We start from the raw sequence: 19365 nt of genomic DNA on the forward strand, positions 1-19365 counted from the left end.
AGGTGATTTATTCTAATCTCACAGTCGCTTCATCATGATCAAAATCCAAGCTCTACCTTGCTTATGGTCTTTCCTCCTCTGTGTCTCATCTCCTCCCAGCATTCTGTCCTCACTGACTTGAGGTACGACTGTCTCATTGCCAGTGTTCCCCATCAGAGATTTTGGAAAGACTATGCTCTGGTTTTCTGAGAACACACATCATCCAGATACCACAGCGTTAATCTCGCTTCTTTCAGCTGGAAATCTTTCTTGACCAATTCTCTAAAAGGTCCTGCCCTCTACAGGCTTATTGACACTTTACACCAATGTAGTCCTTCCAGCTTTAGTTTATCACTCTCGAGCCGGTCACCTTTCCCAAACTACTAGAGGCTGCTTTTGTAGAAATGATATTTCTGTCTATGCCAACTGGATCTTCCAAGTCTTGAGTAAGTCTGTGATTAATAGCTGCTCCACAAATGTCTATTGAATGATGCAGTAAAATTTATGGCAATGAATTAGATATAGATAATGATTTTAATGCCAATACAATGAATTGTGTTCTGTTACAGAAAGAAACAAGAAACATAAAATAAAATGGATAAACACCTAACAAATACTCTAGAAGAGAAGCAACCAACAGTCATTCACGGATGTGATACTTATGAATCATAACGATAAGCACAGCACAATAACCCGAAAAGGTGCAGTAGTGGCATATATAACTTGTAGGTAACCAACTAACTGTACTTAAAGCCCACTGAGCGTGTGGGAATCACGCCTGGGAAGAGGGAAGCTGGCCAACTACCCAGGTCTAGTTAAGTCACAGATCTTGGAGCAGGATTTAGAACTGACACTTTACTGATCCAGTATAATCCCCAACTCCATTCTAAACATTTGTCCTTATACCCATAACTAGTGGTAATTCTCATATCTCGCCGTGGAAACTCCTCTTTGCAAACAGAAAGAGACAACACAGACAGAGCCACCAACAATCAAAGCGTAGAGTTGGGGAGTTCTGCCCTAAGGATACACCTACAATGCAATGTGTATAATTAAGGCTCAGGTGAAACTGTTGGAAGATGGGGACAACAGGATGTAAAAAGCAGAGACACAGGGAGTTTGATGTCTGCTGTGAGAATCTGTCTCCTAGAAATGTCACAAGCTGCACTAATAAGGTCTCATCCATGTGTGGGACTAAACATAGATGAACAAGGACAACCATAAACATGCGAAGGTGCATTTGGAGGGGTGGGTTGTGGAAAGTCCAGGAGGCTTCAACCCAATATGCAGAACTACAGGAATCTAAGAAATGTTTAGAGTGGGAGAGGCTATCCCAAAGTAGAGCAAACTTATAGTAGTTAGCCCTGAAAACAAATATACAAGTAATATTGTAGAGGTTTGAATAAGAATGGCCCCTAGGCTCATATATTTGCGTACTTAGTCACCCAGAAGTGGAAGTGACACTGTTTGAAAGGATAGGGAGTTGTGTTGTTGGAGTAGATATGGAATTGTTATTGGAAGTGATTCACTGAGGGTGGTCTTTGAAGTTTCAAAAGCCCAAGCCAAGCTCTCTTCCTGCTGCCTAAGGATCAGGATGTAGAATCCTCAGCTACTTCTCTAGCACCATGTCAACCTGCATGCTGCCATGCTTCCTGCTGTGACAACAATGATAAACTTCTGAAACTGTAAGCAAGCCCCTATTACATGGTTTCCTTTATGAGTTGTCATTGTGTCTCTTCATAGCAATAGAACACTGACTAAGACAATTATATAGACTAATCAGGTTGTACTTATGTACTTAGGAACACACAAATGCCCAAACATACACTTACACATGTGTGCATTTATATATATATATATATATATATATATATATATATATATATATATATATATAGGTGTGCGTTTACATAACAATAACTAATGATTTAAAAAGAGGCCATTAATTTTAAAGTAGAGCAAGAAATCATATATTGGAAAGTTTGGAGAGAAAAATAAGAGGGGAGAAGTCATGTGATTATAGCATAATCTCAAAATATAAATGAAATAATAAAAGCCTGTGTACATGTGTGAATACATATGACATACTGTGTGGCATATGTACCTTTTAGTGTATTTGTGTGCATAAAAATCATGTGCACAGAGGCCAGAGACACACAACTAACCTCTTTCACCCATCTTCACCTTTATTTTTAAAAGATCATGAGATAGGGTTTTTCACTAAACCTAAAGCTTGTCAATTTAGCTATGCTCACTTACAGTAATTGCTACAATTCCAGCATTTTTTGCAAGAGTTTGAATATCCAAACTCAAGACCTCATGCTTGTGAGGCAAGTAATGTACTCACAGAGCTATTCCTCCAGTCTAAATTTGGGAGGATTTTGAACAACATTTCTTAAGGCACTTTAAATGACCTGAGCCAGATCTCTCCTCTTTAGGTAACTGGATGATCTCCTGTTCCAGGAACGTCACCATATTGATGGTTAGCTTAGTGTAGACATCCATTCAACATAAAGCATTGTAGCCCAGAACTTCTTGACTAAGTGTGCATGTGTTGGGAGGGGTATCTTCTTTCTCTCATGTATATATGTATGTATGTATGTATGTATATATGTATGTACGTATTATGTAATATGTATGTATGTGGGTATATGTTTCTGTGTGTGCACATGCATATGAGTGTGTATGTGTTGTACCCATTTCACGAAACCCCTAGAGACCACCAAGGAGCCAGTTTCCAATGCAAGCACATGAGGGTCCTTTTATTCAGGTTTAACCTGAGCCACTGCACGGCACGTGGAAGGAAATGTGGCAGCAGCCACGAGCCCAGGTGTAGAGAGTTTTTATAGGGAAAAACCACAAGCTGGGAATTGGCAACTTGGGATTTGGTAGAAGGGATATGGAGCAAAGTGATTTGAAACCATTGGGCTAGACTTTTGGTGGGGAACCACAACCTGCTGAACAGAATTATCTGGACTTCTCAGCAGGGTTATCTAGATATCTTTAAGGGCCATAAACCACAGACAGGATGTCTGCAAGAGGATACTGCTCTGTATCTGTTCGAGTTGTCATGGCACATTCCCAAGGTCCTTCCTGGAACTGAGAACAGCAGGTACTCTGAGATGGTGGCCCTTTCACTAAAATGGAGCCCGTAAAGTTAAGTCTAGACCTTCACAGTATGTTTTTCTGTATGCTATGCATTTCTTGTGCTCTTTCTTCATTTCTTTCTTTTTCTTTTGTTTGTTAGTTTGTTCATTTTGTTGTCCTCTTTGTTTGTCTTTTTTTTTTATTTGCCTATCTGGTTTCTTAAGAGAGACATAAGGTGTAGATTTGGAAGTGTGAGGAAGTTAGGAGAATCTGGGAAAACGTGGAGAGGAAGCCCTGATCAGAATATATTGTATGCAAACAATTTACTTGCAATAAAAATTGTTTATAAAATTTCAACATCTCTTCAGTATCAGCTTCTATAAAATAAAAAAAAAACAAATCACATACTTCCAACTTATGATAGCACAGGATGAACATCATATTTCAAAATAGAAGAACTAGGTGATTGTAAAGAATAATCATTCAAAAGTGAAATAAAAATCCAGAAGGGAGAACATCAAATCTTGCTGCTAAATGTCCCACACCTGGAGCTTATAATGTAATGTGCTAGGCTTCAAAGCTTAGGCAATACCATCCCTCCATCCCTCCACTCTTACACCTGAAGCACACACAGCTCTATCTTAGATATAGACTTGCTGCACTGAATACCTGCAACCCAGCTTAGTGAACCATCTACAGCCTGACATCTCATATTTTGATACCTCCACCACAGTTGAGACTTTATCTTCATAGCCATATTCAATGGATGCATAGCTGCTTTTGCTGGCTCATTTCATGTCAACTTGACAAAGGATAGTTATCTGAAGTAAGGAAACCTCAGTTGAGAAAATGCCTCCATAATATCTAGCTGTAGGTCACTTTCTTAATTAGTGATTGATGGAGAAGAGCCCAGCCCATTGTTGAATGGTGCCATCCCTCAGGTGATGGTCCTAAGTCCAGTAAGAAAGCAGGCTGAGCAAGGCATGATGAATAAGCCAGTCAGCAGGACCCCTCCATGGCCTCTGCATCAGCTTCTGCCTGCTGAATTCCTGTCGTGAATTTCTTCAATGATAAACAGTGATGTGCAAGTATAAGCCAAATAAACTCTTTCCTCCCCAACTTGCTTTTGGTCATGGTGTTTAATCACCATAACAAAAACCCAAAGACAGTGCCTTTCCATGGGGACTCCCACTTGGGCACACAGTACCTAGCCTCATCTGCTCTCGCTATAACATTTGTCTTTGTTAGGATTTTTATTGCTGTGAAGAAACACCATGAACAAGGCAACTCTTATAAAGAAAAACATTTAATTGGGGTTGCTCGCTACAGTTTCAGAGGTTCAGTCCATTGTCATCATGATGGGGACTATGACAGCTTGCAGGCATATGAGGTACTAGAGCTGAGAGTGCTACATCTTGCAGGCAACAGGAAGTAGACTGAAACATTAGTTGGTATTCTGAGCATAGAAAAACTCAAACCCTGCCCCCATCGTGATACACTTCCTCCAAAAAGACCTTACCCACTCCAACAAAGCCACACCTCCTAATAGTGCCGCTCCCTATGAGATTATGGGAGCAATTACACTAAAACCAACACACCCCTTAAACTTGCTTCTTTCCCTTTAAAACAAGTACCATGTAGATTGTGTGGTCACGTTCTCTTGTCAGATGTAGACCATACCCATTAGACTGTAGCAGCATTAGCTTGTGAGTGCAGACCCAAAGGAAGCACATTACTACTGGCCAGTGCAGGACACCACTCTTCTCTTTAATGATGCTAATAACCTTAACAATTACAAATGCTTTACTGGCTTCACTCTCCTTCCCCAGTCTTTAAGCTTGCCCACTCTCCCATCCATCCACAAACACATAAGTCCTTTCTCTTTACATTCATCTTCATTCAAATGTGCAGAATAAGGCAGAATCAAGCCAGATTCCTGGTCAAACTATCACACAAATTACCCCTTGTTCAGTTTGTGACACAGTTCACTTTCCTCTCTGAAACCTCACAAGCCATGTTTGAACTGTCCAGGCTTCTCTCAGCATTTGTCTCTTTCAGAGTTTGATTAGAACAGCAATTTTGAATCTGCTTGTAGCATTCAATGACCTTTCTTTCCCACATATCTAAACATTTCAACATTCTTCTGACGAAATAATTCTAACATACTGATCTCTACATATTTCGGTTCATCACATCAATAATCTCATTTCTCCATACCAATTTCTTTCTTATGTATGCTTCCATAACTTAGTTATGTTTCCATAGGTTGGATGGTTATGTTAAAAATGCCCTGACAGAAAGCAACTTAATAGAGAAGCTGTTTACTTGGCTCATAATTCCAGATTATGTCCATTTTTCAAGGAATTCAAGACAGCACATGTTTGAAGCAACTGGTCACAAGTATCCACAGTCAAGAGTAGAAAGTGAGTAGTTAAAAGCATATACTAACATATACTAGTCTCAACCTGCTTTCTATAAACTTGTCCAATCTAAAATCTGCTGCCTATGGAAGAGTGCTTGTACATACTTAGCCAGTCTTCCCATATCAATTAACATACTCAAGAAAATCCCCTACAGACATACCCAGAATTTAACCTAATCTAGAAGGACCCCTCATTGAGAATGCCTTCCCAAGTGGTTCTATACTATGTCAAGTTGACAAAACTAAACATCTCACCCCCTCACCACTCTTTGCCCTGAGGATGCTGTTGTCTGCCAACTCCATCACCCATCCTCTCTGACTGCCTCCCTGCCCTTTCTCTAGTTCTCTGCCGCTTACTTTCCACTCCCGTTCTCTATTATCTTTCTCTCAAACATCTTTCTTTTCACATTACTATTTATAGATTCCCTCCTCCTTTTCTATTGCTTTCACTAAACCTTATCTTTACATTTATCTTCATTCAGATTCTTAGAACATGGGCAGCAGGAAACCAGATTCCTGATCAAAATATCACACAAATCACCTCTTGCACAATTCCAGACACAGTTCACACTCCCCACTGAAACCTCATTAGCCAGTTCTTAACTGTCCATGCTTACCTCAATGTTCTCCTCCTTCAAGCTTTAACTAGAGCAGCAATTTAAACTATGCTTACTGTATTCAATAGCTTTCTATCCTAAATCTTGTCTACCCAAGCTGGTATTCTCTTAAAATGACATCAATGCTTATGTGTAGTGTGAATTACGTATGTGTACTTTCTGAGTATTCACAATTTGATAATTTCAACTATGTTAGTATAAGCAATTTTCTCTACACTTCATTCAAAAATTAATCTTAACATTATGAAAAAAAATAAAATGTCACTTGGCCAAACTAAGAGGTCTTAATGTCATACTGAAGATATCCACCTGTAAGCATAGAAATACATTGTGTGAGCTTTTATTTCATAAGTAAAGTATTTCTAGGTGAAGAAAAAATAGCTATCACTTTACCTGCTTTTGCTTTTATTTATAGGTTGTCAACAGTCCAAAAATTAGTCTATATACCTTTTTCAATTTGATGATTCCTTCTTGTGTATCTTCATCTGTGACAATGTCAAACAAATTTCCCCCATCTCCTGGGACAATGTTGTATTCAATTTCAGCATTTTTTCCAAAATCTGGATCTACTGCTCTTATCCGTCCAATTGCTGAGCCAATAGGAGAAGACTCGGGGACTTTCAGGTGGAAGATGCCTAATAAGAGACACATAATTTATAAAGACAGAAGAATCAATCAGTGTATAAAGAGATTGCCCTGCTTTAAAATATAGATATAAATAGTAAATCAAACTAATATATTTGTAATACAAAGTCAAAGACAATTTATTGACAGCTTAAAGGCTATGATTATATGTAATTGCTTCACTATATATTTCGGAAGTTCCTGATGTAGAGGTTTAACTGAGCATGAACAGTAATGGAGGATGATAAATCACAATCACTTTGAGAAAATAGTCATATACCAATTGTATCTAAGTGGATTAAATATTAAAAATGATCTTAATAGCATTCCTAATCAATATCAATATGAGTAATCAATATCAATAAAATAATGTAGGATGCAAAACACAAAGAAACATTAGATAAACACTTCATAGATAAATAAGTAAGTGGGGTGGTTATTAAAAATATCTATATGTAGATACTTTTAGTGGTTAAGCTTATCTTTTAAAGAATAATATATTCAGTAATCATAAGCCAAGCAAAAATGTTCTATAATGATACATATATATGTACAGTCCCAAAATTCCAATTCATGGTAAAGTTAAATGCAGAGTAATATATTGTGATTTCAGTACATTTTAATATGTATTAACTTGGCATCCTAGAAAACACTTTTATATATTATCTAAATCAAGATATAAATTTAATACCCCGATTACTTTTAGTATTAAAAAATGAAAAAATGGAAATTTCTACCACCAGGTGGAGCAATTATATTACTGAGAAATTCATCTTGAATATGAAAATATTGTTAAGATCTACAATATGTTGTTAAACTCTGAAAAATAGTATTATATATACAAATTTTGACAAGTTAAGGAGTCTGGATTTTCAAATTAAAGTATGTCACTAACAAAGCATAGCCTTTATTTTACTGATATTTTTTGTATTGCCTCAAAACCTGTATTGATGTGTTAGTCTATGTTCTGCTGTCACAATTAGAAAAGGACAAGAATGGAGGGCAAAATAAAACACAAAAGTCAAAGTCTCCATTGTGTTACTGGTTTCCAATTTCAAATTTCATTACTGGGCTTTGAATAGCTCTTTTCTATGAATGAAACTGTCATTGTTTTGAATTTTGTTTTGAATTTCTAGTTGCATCAGTTAAAATTAAGCTAGGAAGATAATCAGCATTTTCCTTATATGATGCCACTTTAGTAAATCATATATTAGGACACACAAATGAACATTGTGAAATTTCAGTTATTTTCTTTTTTATCCCTATTATGTGACGATGTCTACAAGTTTTCAAGTTTTTTGAGCTTCAAACCTTGGTAATTTTCTCAAGCTAGATGCTTGCCCTTTGCCTTTTAAAATTATGCTTGTATCCAGTGGACATTTCTACAATAGAATATATACTTGACTTCAAATGGTTAAATATCTACCTGCCGTAAAATATATCTCTGTCATACATTATTATTTATTTCTCAAATTACAAAAACTTAGAAAAGAGTTGGAAATTAAGGCAAATAGGAAAAAAAAAAGTGGCCACTTGACATGTGGTGGTGTTTTCCGTTGTGTTCCTGCAGGATGGGATAAAAGCAGATACTCAAGTACAATCAGATTCTTCGAGGCACCAGTGTGTAACAGAGGGCCATGCATCTTTGATCATCTGCTTTCTTAATGAAAATGATTACATGATCACTACTAGTTGTGGTTAAGGGAAAGGTTTTGTTGCAGGTAGGAAGGAAACATTTGGAGATATTTGGAAGAGTCCAGACTGAGCTGAGCCATGAGAGGAGAGGGGTGAGGGGTACAGGAGGAAGGAAGAGAAAAGGTGATTGGCAAGCTTAACAGGACCAAGAAGCCAAGAGTGTAGCAAAATAGCTGAATTTGTATAGGATCAGAAACTGGCAGAAAAGAAGGGAAGCCCATCCCCTGAACTGTAGAGGTTTAAGGTAGGGGGCAAGGTGAGAGGTGCTTGGAGGAGTCACAGGTACTTGGAGATGCTGGGACAGCTGGCTAGAGCCCTCATTGATATGTTAAATAGGCACCTTACATTGTCCTGGGGTTGTCTTTAGACTCCAAAGGGAAAGTTCCTTTTCTTTTTCTTCCTTCCTCCCTCCCTCCCTCCCTCCCTCTCTCTCTCTCTCTCTCTCTCTCTCTCTCTCTCTCTCTCTCTCTCTCTCTCTTTCTCTCTCTCTCCCTTTCTTGTTTTTTTAACTGTTTATTGATTCTTTGTGGATTTCATATCATGCATCCCAATCCCACTCACCTCCTGTCCCTCGGCTAATGCCTTCTACTCTTGCAATCTTCCCCAAAACAATACAAAGTTTAAAATTAAAACCAAAAAAAAAAAAACAATTCTTTCTTAACTCTTAGCATACACCAACATTTTACTGAGGGATACTTGAGATTTTGGCAAGTACAAATTACTTGAATTTTTAATTAATGTGGAAATGTAGCATGAATCTTAAAAGTTCTTATTAATAAAATCAAACCTGAGGCCAGTTATTAGGGTCAATGCTGGTAGATCAGAGAGACAGAATGAGCCACTGCTATCTCACCTTGCCAGTTCCTCACTTGGTCCTGTTTCCTCAGACTGGAAGTTTCTGTGTCCTCATCCCGATGGCTCTCAGCTGAACTGCTGCTAGAAGCCTGAAAGCTTAACCAGCCAAATGCTCCACCAGGCCAAAATGCTTCTAGTTTCTGATCCTCACGCCTTATAAACCTTTCTGCTTTCTACCACCACTCCCTGGGATTAAAGGCTGCTTTCTGGGATTAAAGGCATGAGTCACCATGCCTGGCTGTTTCCAATGTGGCCTTGAACTCACAGAGATTCAGAGGGATTTCTGTCTCTGGAATGCTAGGATTAAAGGCGTGTGCTAACATTTTCGAGCCTAAGTATCTTGTGGCTTTTCTGTTCTCTGACCCCAGATAAGTTTATTAAGGTACACAATATTTTGGGGAACACAATACCACCACATTTCCTCTCTTTTTGTCTAAAATTAAAAAAAGACTTATAACTAATACAAGGAAAATTATATCCAGTAAGTATATACAATATATACAGCCAAAAATTACATTAATGATGTCTAGTCCATTAACATTTGAAAGATTCAGATAAAAAATTCCATTATATACAACAATGTCTAGTCCAGTGTTCTTCAGATTCCTTAACCTTCATTCTCCTAAAAGACAAAAACAAAAACCTTTCCCCGACCTCTTGGCTTTCTTCTGTGAATCGGCTCTGTGTTTCTTATTTAATAAGACAGTTGGTTACATCTACATGGAAAGATGTTATAAACCATAGTTATTTAAGGCACACTAAATAAACTTCTCATAGGGAAAAAAAAAAACGCACAAAGCAAAGGTAAAACAATGAGTATATGTTATTTTTTCTTCCTTTCGTTTTTAATATGAAATAGAAACGTTAGTAGCACTATTTATGTCATGTGCCTGTCTGAGTAACTGTAATTGACATAAAGAATCTGAAGATATATCAAGTCCCTTGAATTGATAGAGCAGCGATATACTGCAACATCATGACCCATCAGAAGTATTGAGAATGATATTAAGGATTTCTTGATAAGAAATGGAGGTGAGTGCTGAACATCCTCCTATAAATCCTCCTCTGTTCAGACATAGACAATTTATTGCTAAATGTACCAAAGAAATGGCTGACAGTCAATCTGAGAGCAACAGGGAGCTGTAGATTTCATTGGAGACAGTGACTAACAGTGAGGACACAGTGCATCTGCTGGAGGGCAGGGCAATGCATTGATGAGACTTGGAAGACCGTGGAATATTTCTGCTTCCGTTTTCCCATCCATTCATGGAGGGTCTAATCATATTATAGATTAAGTTCATGGCATAGCTTTTTATTTGAAGAGTCAAAATCAATTTTTAAAGTAACTATTTAGGGAAATAATATAGTCTGAAGTCATCTCTCAGAGATTATAGTTAGTGAAGTTGAATTGTCAGAATTGAGGCTTCTCACTGTGTGTTTGCATGAGGGTGTTTTAAATTCTGAAAGGTAATCTAAAGGCCATCAGGAAACTCAGACTAGAGATGAAATGGCCTCCTTTACAAGGCAATCTGCTGAGATATGAATTTCCTGTTCTATAGAAGACCAGTTTATGAGGCCAATAACAGTAAATGTGAAGACAGCTATTCTTTGTAGCACTTTATCAATATAAGCTATGTTGTGAGGGCAGTTCTTTCTGAAGACTGTCAACACTGGTATGTCCAAAATTCAATTATTATCTAATGGCTCTGGAAAATTTATGATGAATTGGGAAAGGCTCACTTTTCACCAATGATTGACTTGATACTATGCCCTCAGTAGGCACACTTCAGAATTAAGATATAATCAAAGGAAAGCAGGGGTTTGTGAATTCCATGTTCTTTTACCGAGCTTTTAGTGCCCATAAAACACAAGAGCACAGGACACGTTTTTTTTTTTTTTTTTTTTTTTTTTTTTTTCCTGATCTTTTCATTTCAGGCATACACTTTTATTGAAGTGGGAGACATCAGCATTCATTAAGACAAGTATATTACCAAAAAAATCGCCTGTTGTGATAAAGTCTACTGAACACGGGGGAAGTCGGTGGAACTATGTGTTTGTCATGTCAGGTTGTTTAGGTTTCCTCCGTTTATTTCCAATGAGTTGGCATTTTATCATTGCTAGAATCTCAACAGCAATAAAGCTGAGGTCATTCAGATTAATTTAAAGCTCTGAAGTTCTGCGCAACTGTGCCAAAGCTAAATCAGCATGACATACAGTGTAATTACATTGCCATCATTTCTAGTCACCTTATTTTGATGCATATGAAGCCCCTGAATGGTGCTCCCTGTATAACACAGATTAAGAAATGAAATCAGGGACAAGGGATTGTTCTCCGAGTGAGTCAAATATATGCTCACATTTTTATCAAATGTACAAGTTATGCCTAACAAAATCATCATTTCCCGAGAAATGGAGAAAATTGTATGCAGGAGATTATGTGGAATTTCAGTGATCGATTCTGTAATTTCTTACAGACAATGCTCTCTGTTATTTCCACTGCAATAAACATAGCTACTAGCTGTAGGTAAATTCACATTCTTTTAGTGACTGTGCCGTCTGAAAAATTGTAGGTTGATTATATTTGGATTATTACAACTTATTCTTTAGGGAGAGGGAAGGAGAAGTCAGAATCTATTGCCAAGCAAGAACGAAGCTCTAAAATATATTTTCTTTGAGAAAGCTAACCAGTGTAAATGAAGAAAACAATACATATGTTGATGTGTATGCATGCATACATACTTGAAAAAAAATTTTATAAATTGCATCAGTACATGATTTATAAAACCCATAAAAAGAAACTGGACAGATGAATTATAAAATACCATAATAAATTTTGGAAAAAGTAGAAACAAAAATTGAATAATCCATTACAGATTCATTTGAAACACAGCATGTTTATATAAAAAAATAGTAATTTGTAGTTCAGCTGTACTTAGAAATTATCCCTCCTTGTACCTGGGAGTTTGAAGCAAGCCAGGACAATATAAATCATGGCAAACGCTAAGAGGGAGAGTTATGTGTCTGGGATCAAGGAAAATGTTTCTCTAGAAAAGGGGAGGCTTTGTCTTAGTCCCCAGCAATATAAAAACTAAATTGTGGTCAATTAAAATAAAGTAAAATGTAAATATTATGATACTGGCAATACTAGAAGGCTTAAAATAATTTATTTCAGAATGATAAGAATATTAATAATTTTGAGTAATCAAAAACATAGTAAAAATTACATTTGAGAAGGAAATTTAGAAAATATTTAGCTACTAAACATGTGATTATGTAATTGAATTTAGAAATGTCTCTAGTGATCATGCTTCAATGTTTCTGTGACTTACTATTTAATTTTATATCAACAAAAAATTACTTTTTTCTGTTTTTTTTTTTCATCTTTATGCAAAAAATAACTACAAGCTATAGGAAAACATGAAGATTTAAGAACTTATCAGAAGAGTTACTAAAAGTCAGTTTTGAACTAACATAAGACAAAAGTGTCATATATTTACAGAGAATTATCTAATTTCTTTATTGTTGCACTGATGACATTTATCACCTAGCAGCGTACGCAATTAAATGGTTTTATTCCATGGTAGTAAAGTGACACCTACGCTCTAAGGAAAGTTGAGAATTCAATTCAATGTTTATGATATGTAGACTGAAAACACAACCTGAGTCACTGTGGCATAGGGCTTGTGTGATCAGCTAGTGGAACGCATTCCAGAATAAACCAGGTGACAAGTTGATAGTTGATAAGTTCGTAATTTCCTGCCTCACTCTTATTTCCTCACTCCCTCTGTGACCTGTCAACCCTGATATCAGAAGGCCTCTCTGTGTATCAATGTCTCCACAGCCCTCTTCATGTTCTTTTGATTCTCAACTAAAGCACAGGGCTTATCATTTCAATATCATATTATCCACTAACTTACATATTTTACCTTGCTCTTTTGTTAATGTAATTTGACCAAAGGCAACCTTAGTTAATTATGACTTACAGAAAGGAAGGAAGAAGTTCTTGACAGAGCAAAATCAGAGAGGTTCCTTGATATCACATATGCTATGATCATTACATTTTAAAGGCACCAACAATATTGCTTGAAAATATGCAGATTTGCAAGGATAACTAGTTGCCAATTCATTATGACTTCTATTTTAATCTTCTTTGAAGACATTTTTTGCCTTATTAATTTTACTACTTCATCAGTCGGTGAGTTTGGATGGAGTTCAAAGGAAAACACATAACAGTGTAGTTTCAGCTTCCCAACCCTTCAAACGCTATCACATTAGTGATTCTAATATACCACAGGCATATAGTGAGTCATATCTTTCTTTAGCGTCCTATCAGTACTTCAAGATTTTCTCAGGGATTCTGTGCTTTGTGTGTTCTTGAATAAAGCAAATGCTGAAACAAAACATCATCTATTACATAACTGATGATACTTTAATTGTAAGCATTTCTACTATCCAGTTTACTTTTATTAATTAGAAATGCCCTTTACACCTTATTAATTAGTACACCAACTGTATTAGAATTAGAACCTCTCCTCTCCATCTGCAAACCAACCAGGGCCAGCAGCAGGTGGGAAATTAAATGGGGGAAACTTGGCAACCTTGTATCTGTCAAGCTTTTTGTTATAATCATTTTGCCTGGGGGTATTTCCACTCTCTCGGGTGGGACAGCAAAGGCACAGGACTGATTGTACAGCTCTGATTCTCTGCAGCCCATTGTTCTTATTGGCATGATGATTCCAGACAAAGTTTCTTACCCCATCCCTCAACACAGTAGCATTGCCTCTGTGCTGATGGTACACTGTCTTCAGCATCCAGATTCCTCAGTGGTCCACTCCCAACCAAGTCTCATTTCAGGAAGATTTCTATGGCAGATCTTAACATGACTCGGGTTTTATTTCCCTTCTGCAAACACAGTCTTTACTTTCCTGTTGTCATGTAATTAGTTTTCCTAATAAAGTATATTCCTTCCCCTTCTCTTTCCTTTCCCAGGACATTTTAGCTTTCCTAAACACAAGGCAAACATTGTTACATGAAACCCCCAATCATTGTCTAGAAAAAATATTGGATATTATTATTAGCTCTGGGCAAGCAGAAGGCCCTACTCACCAAACCTAGTGAGGGGAAGGCAATTTTCCACTTCTTTTATGAGTTAACAATGCTGTTTTACTCTCTCCAAATAATTCCTCTGGGCAAATTTTCCCTTTGTCCCTCACTGCATAAAATGATGTTTTAATAACCATAAAATACAAGGCTTTGACTGACAGCTCAAAATTTTAAAAACAAATTGGTATTTTTACTATAATTTCTGAAATTTCATCTGGCCATGAAATTCTCATGTAATCTCAGTATCATCATTGAACTATCCACTTCCAATTTTCATTATATCTTTATTGGGATGGTTAGAAAAAAATGTAGCAGCACAGATATACATTAAAAAAATATTTCTGTCTAATTGTTCTGTGTCAGCACCTAATCAGTAGGATTCATTCAACTAAACCATAAACTACTTGATAATGATCAAGTATGATAACCTGATATGATCAAGAACCATAAATTCCATTTCTTTAGTCTATTACCTTGCTTTCTTATCTTCTTCCTCAATATTTTTATACTTTGGGTCCACCCTATACTCATCTTCTGAGATTTATATTTAAAACTATTATCTTTTAAAATATCTTCCCTGAAAATCATACAGTATTTTGGCCTAGCTACATTGTGACTTAACACAGAATCTTTCTACAACCCCCACCCAATTCCTCTCTGCATAGCTGACTATTTTAGTGAATACCTGTATTAAAACACCTGTAGTGCTTTCTCCATAGCAAGTCATCCCTGAAAATTCCTAAAATCAATCTACTGCTTCTCAGAGAGTATCATAGACATTACTACTAGGGATGAAATGGTGCCTATTTTTGTCTATGTTACTGAAGTGGTCTGCTAACTTGATTTTGCTTATTATTTTCCTCTTTATGAGGGAACATGTCTGTCACACATCACTGAAAATATAGGATGGGTTATTTCTGTCACTTGTAGGTAAAAATTTTATTTTTTATTTTACCCTGGAGATAACTTGGAAAGAGATATATGGAGCCTTTAGACAAACTGTGTGTGTCCATGTGAAGGAAAGGAAGATATTTTTAAAAGTTAATCGGTATAGTCAGTACTCCTATTGAAGAAGATTATATCCTTGTAGCAATCAATCATTTAGTCCATTTCATGGACATTTCTGTGTGATTTTCTAAGCATTTTATTACAGTTAGTTAATTTTATCCTCACTTTAGTACTATGAAACTGACACTACCATAATAATTTACTGTTATTCAAGTCCTAGTAATGTTTAACAACTGTATTGGAGTAGGCAGGGGGAGTAGGTCTAGGCAATAATTTTAACTGTACATCCATTTCTGTTGTGAAAAGATTCCAACCATAGCATTTTTAAAGCTCAGTATGTGGTGCATTTGAACATAGATTTAAGAGATGTGCACAATTGACTTTGATTATTGGGTTGAGCCAACGTCAAGTCTATAAAATTAGGAAATCCGGGTCCCATAGCCTGAAGGAATGAAGCAGTGAGGTGGCATCTTTTGATCTACTGTGTGATTCTGCCTCCACTCTACCCACAACACTTGATCCCACTTTCTGTAAATCAACCAAATATTGGACAGATGTATAAACTCTCATAAAACATGAATGGCTCAAAATTCTTAATATTAGCACCCTTGCAGAAAGCAAATTTCAATGTAAGGGTTTTGATAAGTTCCTTATGTGGAGACTCTTTTCAAACCTTGAATACAAAGTTCTGGTAAGAGCATTAGAAAACATGAGGTTTTTCTAGAACGAAATCCATTGATTCAATTTTTTTGTAAGCAAGAAAAGAAGGAAAATTTATTATAATTCTTTTTGTTCTAGTTCTTTTTTTCTTCTTACATGTATTCCAGAATTACAAGTAACTAAAATTGTATTGAACACTACATTTGTGGTAATAAGAAAAACTATTTAAAAATATCTATATTATTATAGAAGAGTAATCTCCCTACAACATTTGTGGACACTGGAAATGTCAAACACCCCAATTCCAATGATCTGTGGAACACAGCCCACTTACATCATTTAATGACTGCTGACATAATGTTTCTGGTTCTACAAACTATGTATATTTAATACATGTAATTTATAACCTCTATTCCTGTTACAGATTACTAAACATGATGGAGACCTTGGCAAGAGCTCACAGCATCTCAAAAACATCAATAACTTTCCATAGTTCATCAATTATACAGAATACATTTAATATTCCCCTAAAGTCTCCATTAATTATGTAAACATTTCATTTATTTGCTTTATCTATGTAATATCTGTCCCAGCTAATAAAGCAGAGCTTATTGACAATTCTCAGAAATATGTAACAACACTATAGGAAGCATATGTTAAAATTACTGTAGATTCTTATAAATTATTGGTAAATTGAACACTTGTTTAAATAAACTAATAAGAAATGTAAGAACTTTAAATTTTTCTGAGTATATTTATTTTTTCAAAGATCCAGTCTCCCTTAATTTTCCTTTGTGTGACATTATGGGGATAATCAGAAAAAGATTAAAAATTTAACAATATTTACCCATATCATATTTTAGCTTCATTTTACCTCAAATTGAATGCTTAATAACCACTATTTACTGATTTGCAAATGTGAATGCTCACCTTTAATTTTCTGCTTCTTGCCTGAATCTTGAAACACTCCCTGTCATCCTAGTTCTTTAGTTCATGCCTTAAATGCTTTTCTTCTGTTATTCATATAATAGAGACTAGCCCCACCTTTAATGTGGTGATTACTTAGAGATATTTTTGATTTCTTTTTTAACTTTTGCAGTTTTATGTTGCTCATAATTCTGTATATGGAACTATACGGATATTACCATACGTTTTTAACTGGTCTCACAATTTGGGAGTATGTTTGTTCCCTACTAAGAAGTCTTAGAATAGCTACCAGTAAATGACATTGATGTTTTCATTTCACTATCCTCTAGGGTTTGCTCCATGTACGGTTAGTTGCCCTTGTACATTTATATCATGAGCATATTTCTACCATAGCTTTTATTGCAATTTGCATGATTTCCTATTAATTTATCAGTTATCCTCATCATACAGTAACAGCTTGACAAAACAGATTAAATTTCATATCCTTTGTATTGTGTGAAGCAGACATCACATTTGTTTTGTTCATCTTAGCTAAGTGGAACTTGTAATAAAACTTCCTTTTCTACTTTATCATTTTGATCAACTATGAAGCAAGATGAAACATAGAATTATAAGCCGTATTAAATAAATGTCAATGTCATGTTGATTTTGTTTGTATGATTAAATATCAACATGATTACAATAAAATTACATCTGGAAATTTTGAGATGTTGGTACTTATTGCTCTTCTTATCACTTCACTCTTCTTCATTGGTTATCCTTTGCATAAAAAATTAAGCAGAATGTAATGTCATTATTTTAATTAATTTTATCTGTGCCTTGGACCTTGTTTACAGTTTCTATATGCTGCTTAGAAATGCTTGCTAGACACTGTTTTATCTTGAAAATTTTATATTTTCAATATCTCTTGTTCATGTCTTCCCCAACACATTGTGTTAGCAGAAAAAAAATAGTTCTTACTATGATAACTTCTTGTGTAGTTTTCTTGTTACAACATTTTTGAATCCAAAAGAGTCCAATGTATTTCACTGTGCAACTAGCATGTCTGTCATCTCTGTGTTTATTATATAAGGCAAACAGTTGCACATGGGCCCTATGACATTGTCTTCTGCTTAAACCATATTATGGAAGTCATTTTCTAACATACTGATATGTGCCGACCTTCCATTGAAATCACACACATCAATACATAAATGTACAACCCTGTCTCAGCACTGCAGCATTCTATAAACAATTTTTTCTGTACCCATATGCTCAATTATAGAACAAGCTGGCACTTAAATATGTAATGCTTGGCATGCATTAAAAATTTCAACAATATTCCTCCTTGCCTTTTGAATACACTCTCTTCATAAATTCTGACATTCTCCTGTGATTTGCTAGAAATTTCCCCTCAATTGCTCATTCTATACAAATATTTCTTTGGTAATCCCATTAAGACGTACTTACTAGTTCTTTTTGGTACAAAATGATGAAAATAAGGACAGTCTTTCTTTCAGAATTATATTATACCTTATAGATGCATCAACCTGTTTGCCATAGTGTATTTTTGTCTGTTTGAGAAGCATGGTGATATGTACTTTAACTCTTATCTTTTCAACATCAATAACAAGTTGTCCATATGTATATAAACACATTCATACATAACACTAAACATGTATATATAATGTGATGTTCTGCAGATTGTAATATAGCTACTAACGTGATTGTCATAGTCTGTCGTGACAAAAATAAGTATGTTTAAGTGAAATTTTGTAATGATCACATTCAGAACACATTATTTTTATTTTAAATAAATTAAAATGTACCATAAATATCCAATTCTCTTTTGTCACAAGTTAAGTTTCTTCTTCTATGTGACTGAATAGAAACTAACACCTTGTGTTTTATCTTCATTCAAAAGTTACTAATCTCTTAATTTGAATTTTAAAAAAAACACACTACTTCACTCATATATAAAATTTTTAAAAATTGATCAATTAGAAGTTGATGAAACACAGTGGTGGTTGTAAGAAGTTTGAGAAAGTAGAGGAGATGGGAAAATAGGACTTTTTTATGTGGTAGCTGGTCATGTGTGTAACTTGGAAGACTCAGAAATGAACACCATCAATTTTAAACTTTCCTGGGCTAAATAATAAAAGTTTTGTCTCAAACACACATGAACAAAAAGCAAATATAGACTCACATGAGTTTAATTCTTTCTACTGCCTTATATTTGAATTAAGAATGACAAAATGCCAAGACATTCAAGCAGTTTTTCTATTTTGAAACTAAAATAATGTATTCTCATAAACTACCTGGTTTCATTTCATAATATATAATCTTTATTATCTAGTCATTTTTATTTGATATTAAATTAATGCAATGGATTAATTTGATATTAAATTA

The 19365-nt window shown here is 35.4% G+C and overlaps 1 protein-coding gene across 1 annotated transcript in view; it reads right to left on the bottom strand.

Moving 5' to 3' along the window:
* The window catches only part of Cdh12 (cadherin 12), a 263403-nt gene that overhangs the window by 38272 nt on the left and 205766 nt on the right, over positions 1-19365 (bottom strand). Inside the window, exon 5 of the mRNA XM_059276185.1 lies at positions 6553-6740. Within this exon, the coding sequence (XP_059132168.1) occupies positions 6553-6740 (188 nt within the window). The remainder of the gene's footprint in view (positions 1-6552; positions 6741-19365) is intronic.

The sequence above is a fragment of the Peromyscus eremicus genome, chromosome 11 (genome assembly GCF_949786415.1).
Source record: "Peromyscus eremicus chromosome 11, PerEre_H2_v1, whole genome shotgun sequence".
NCBI lineage: Eukaryota > Metazoa > Chordata > Mammalia > Rodentia > Cricetidae > Peromyscus > Peromyscus eremicus.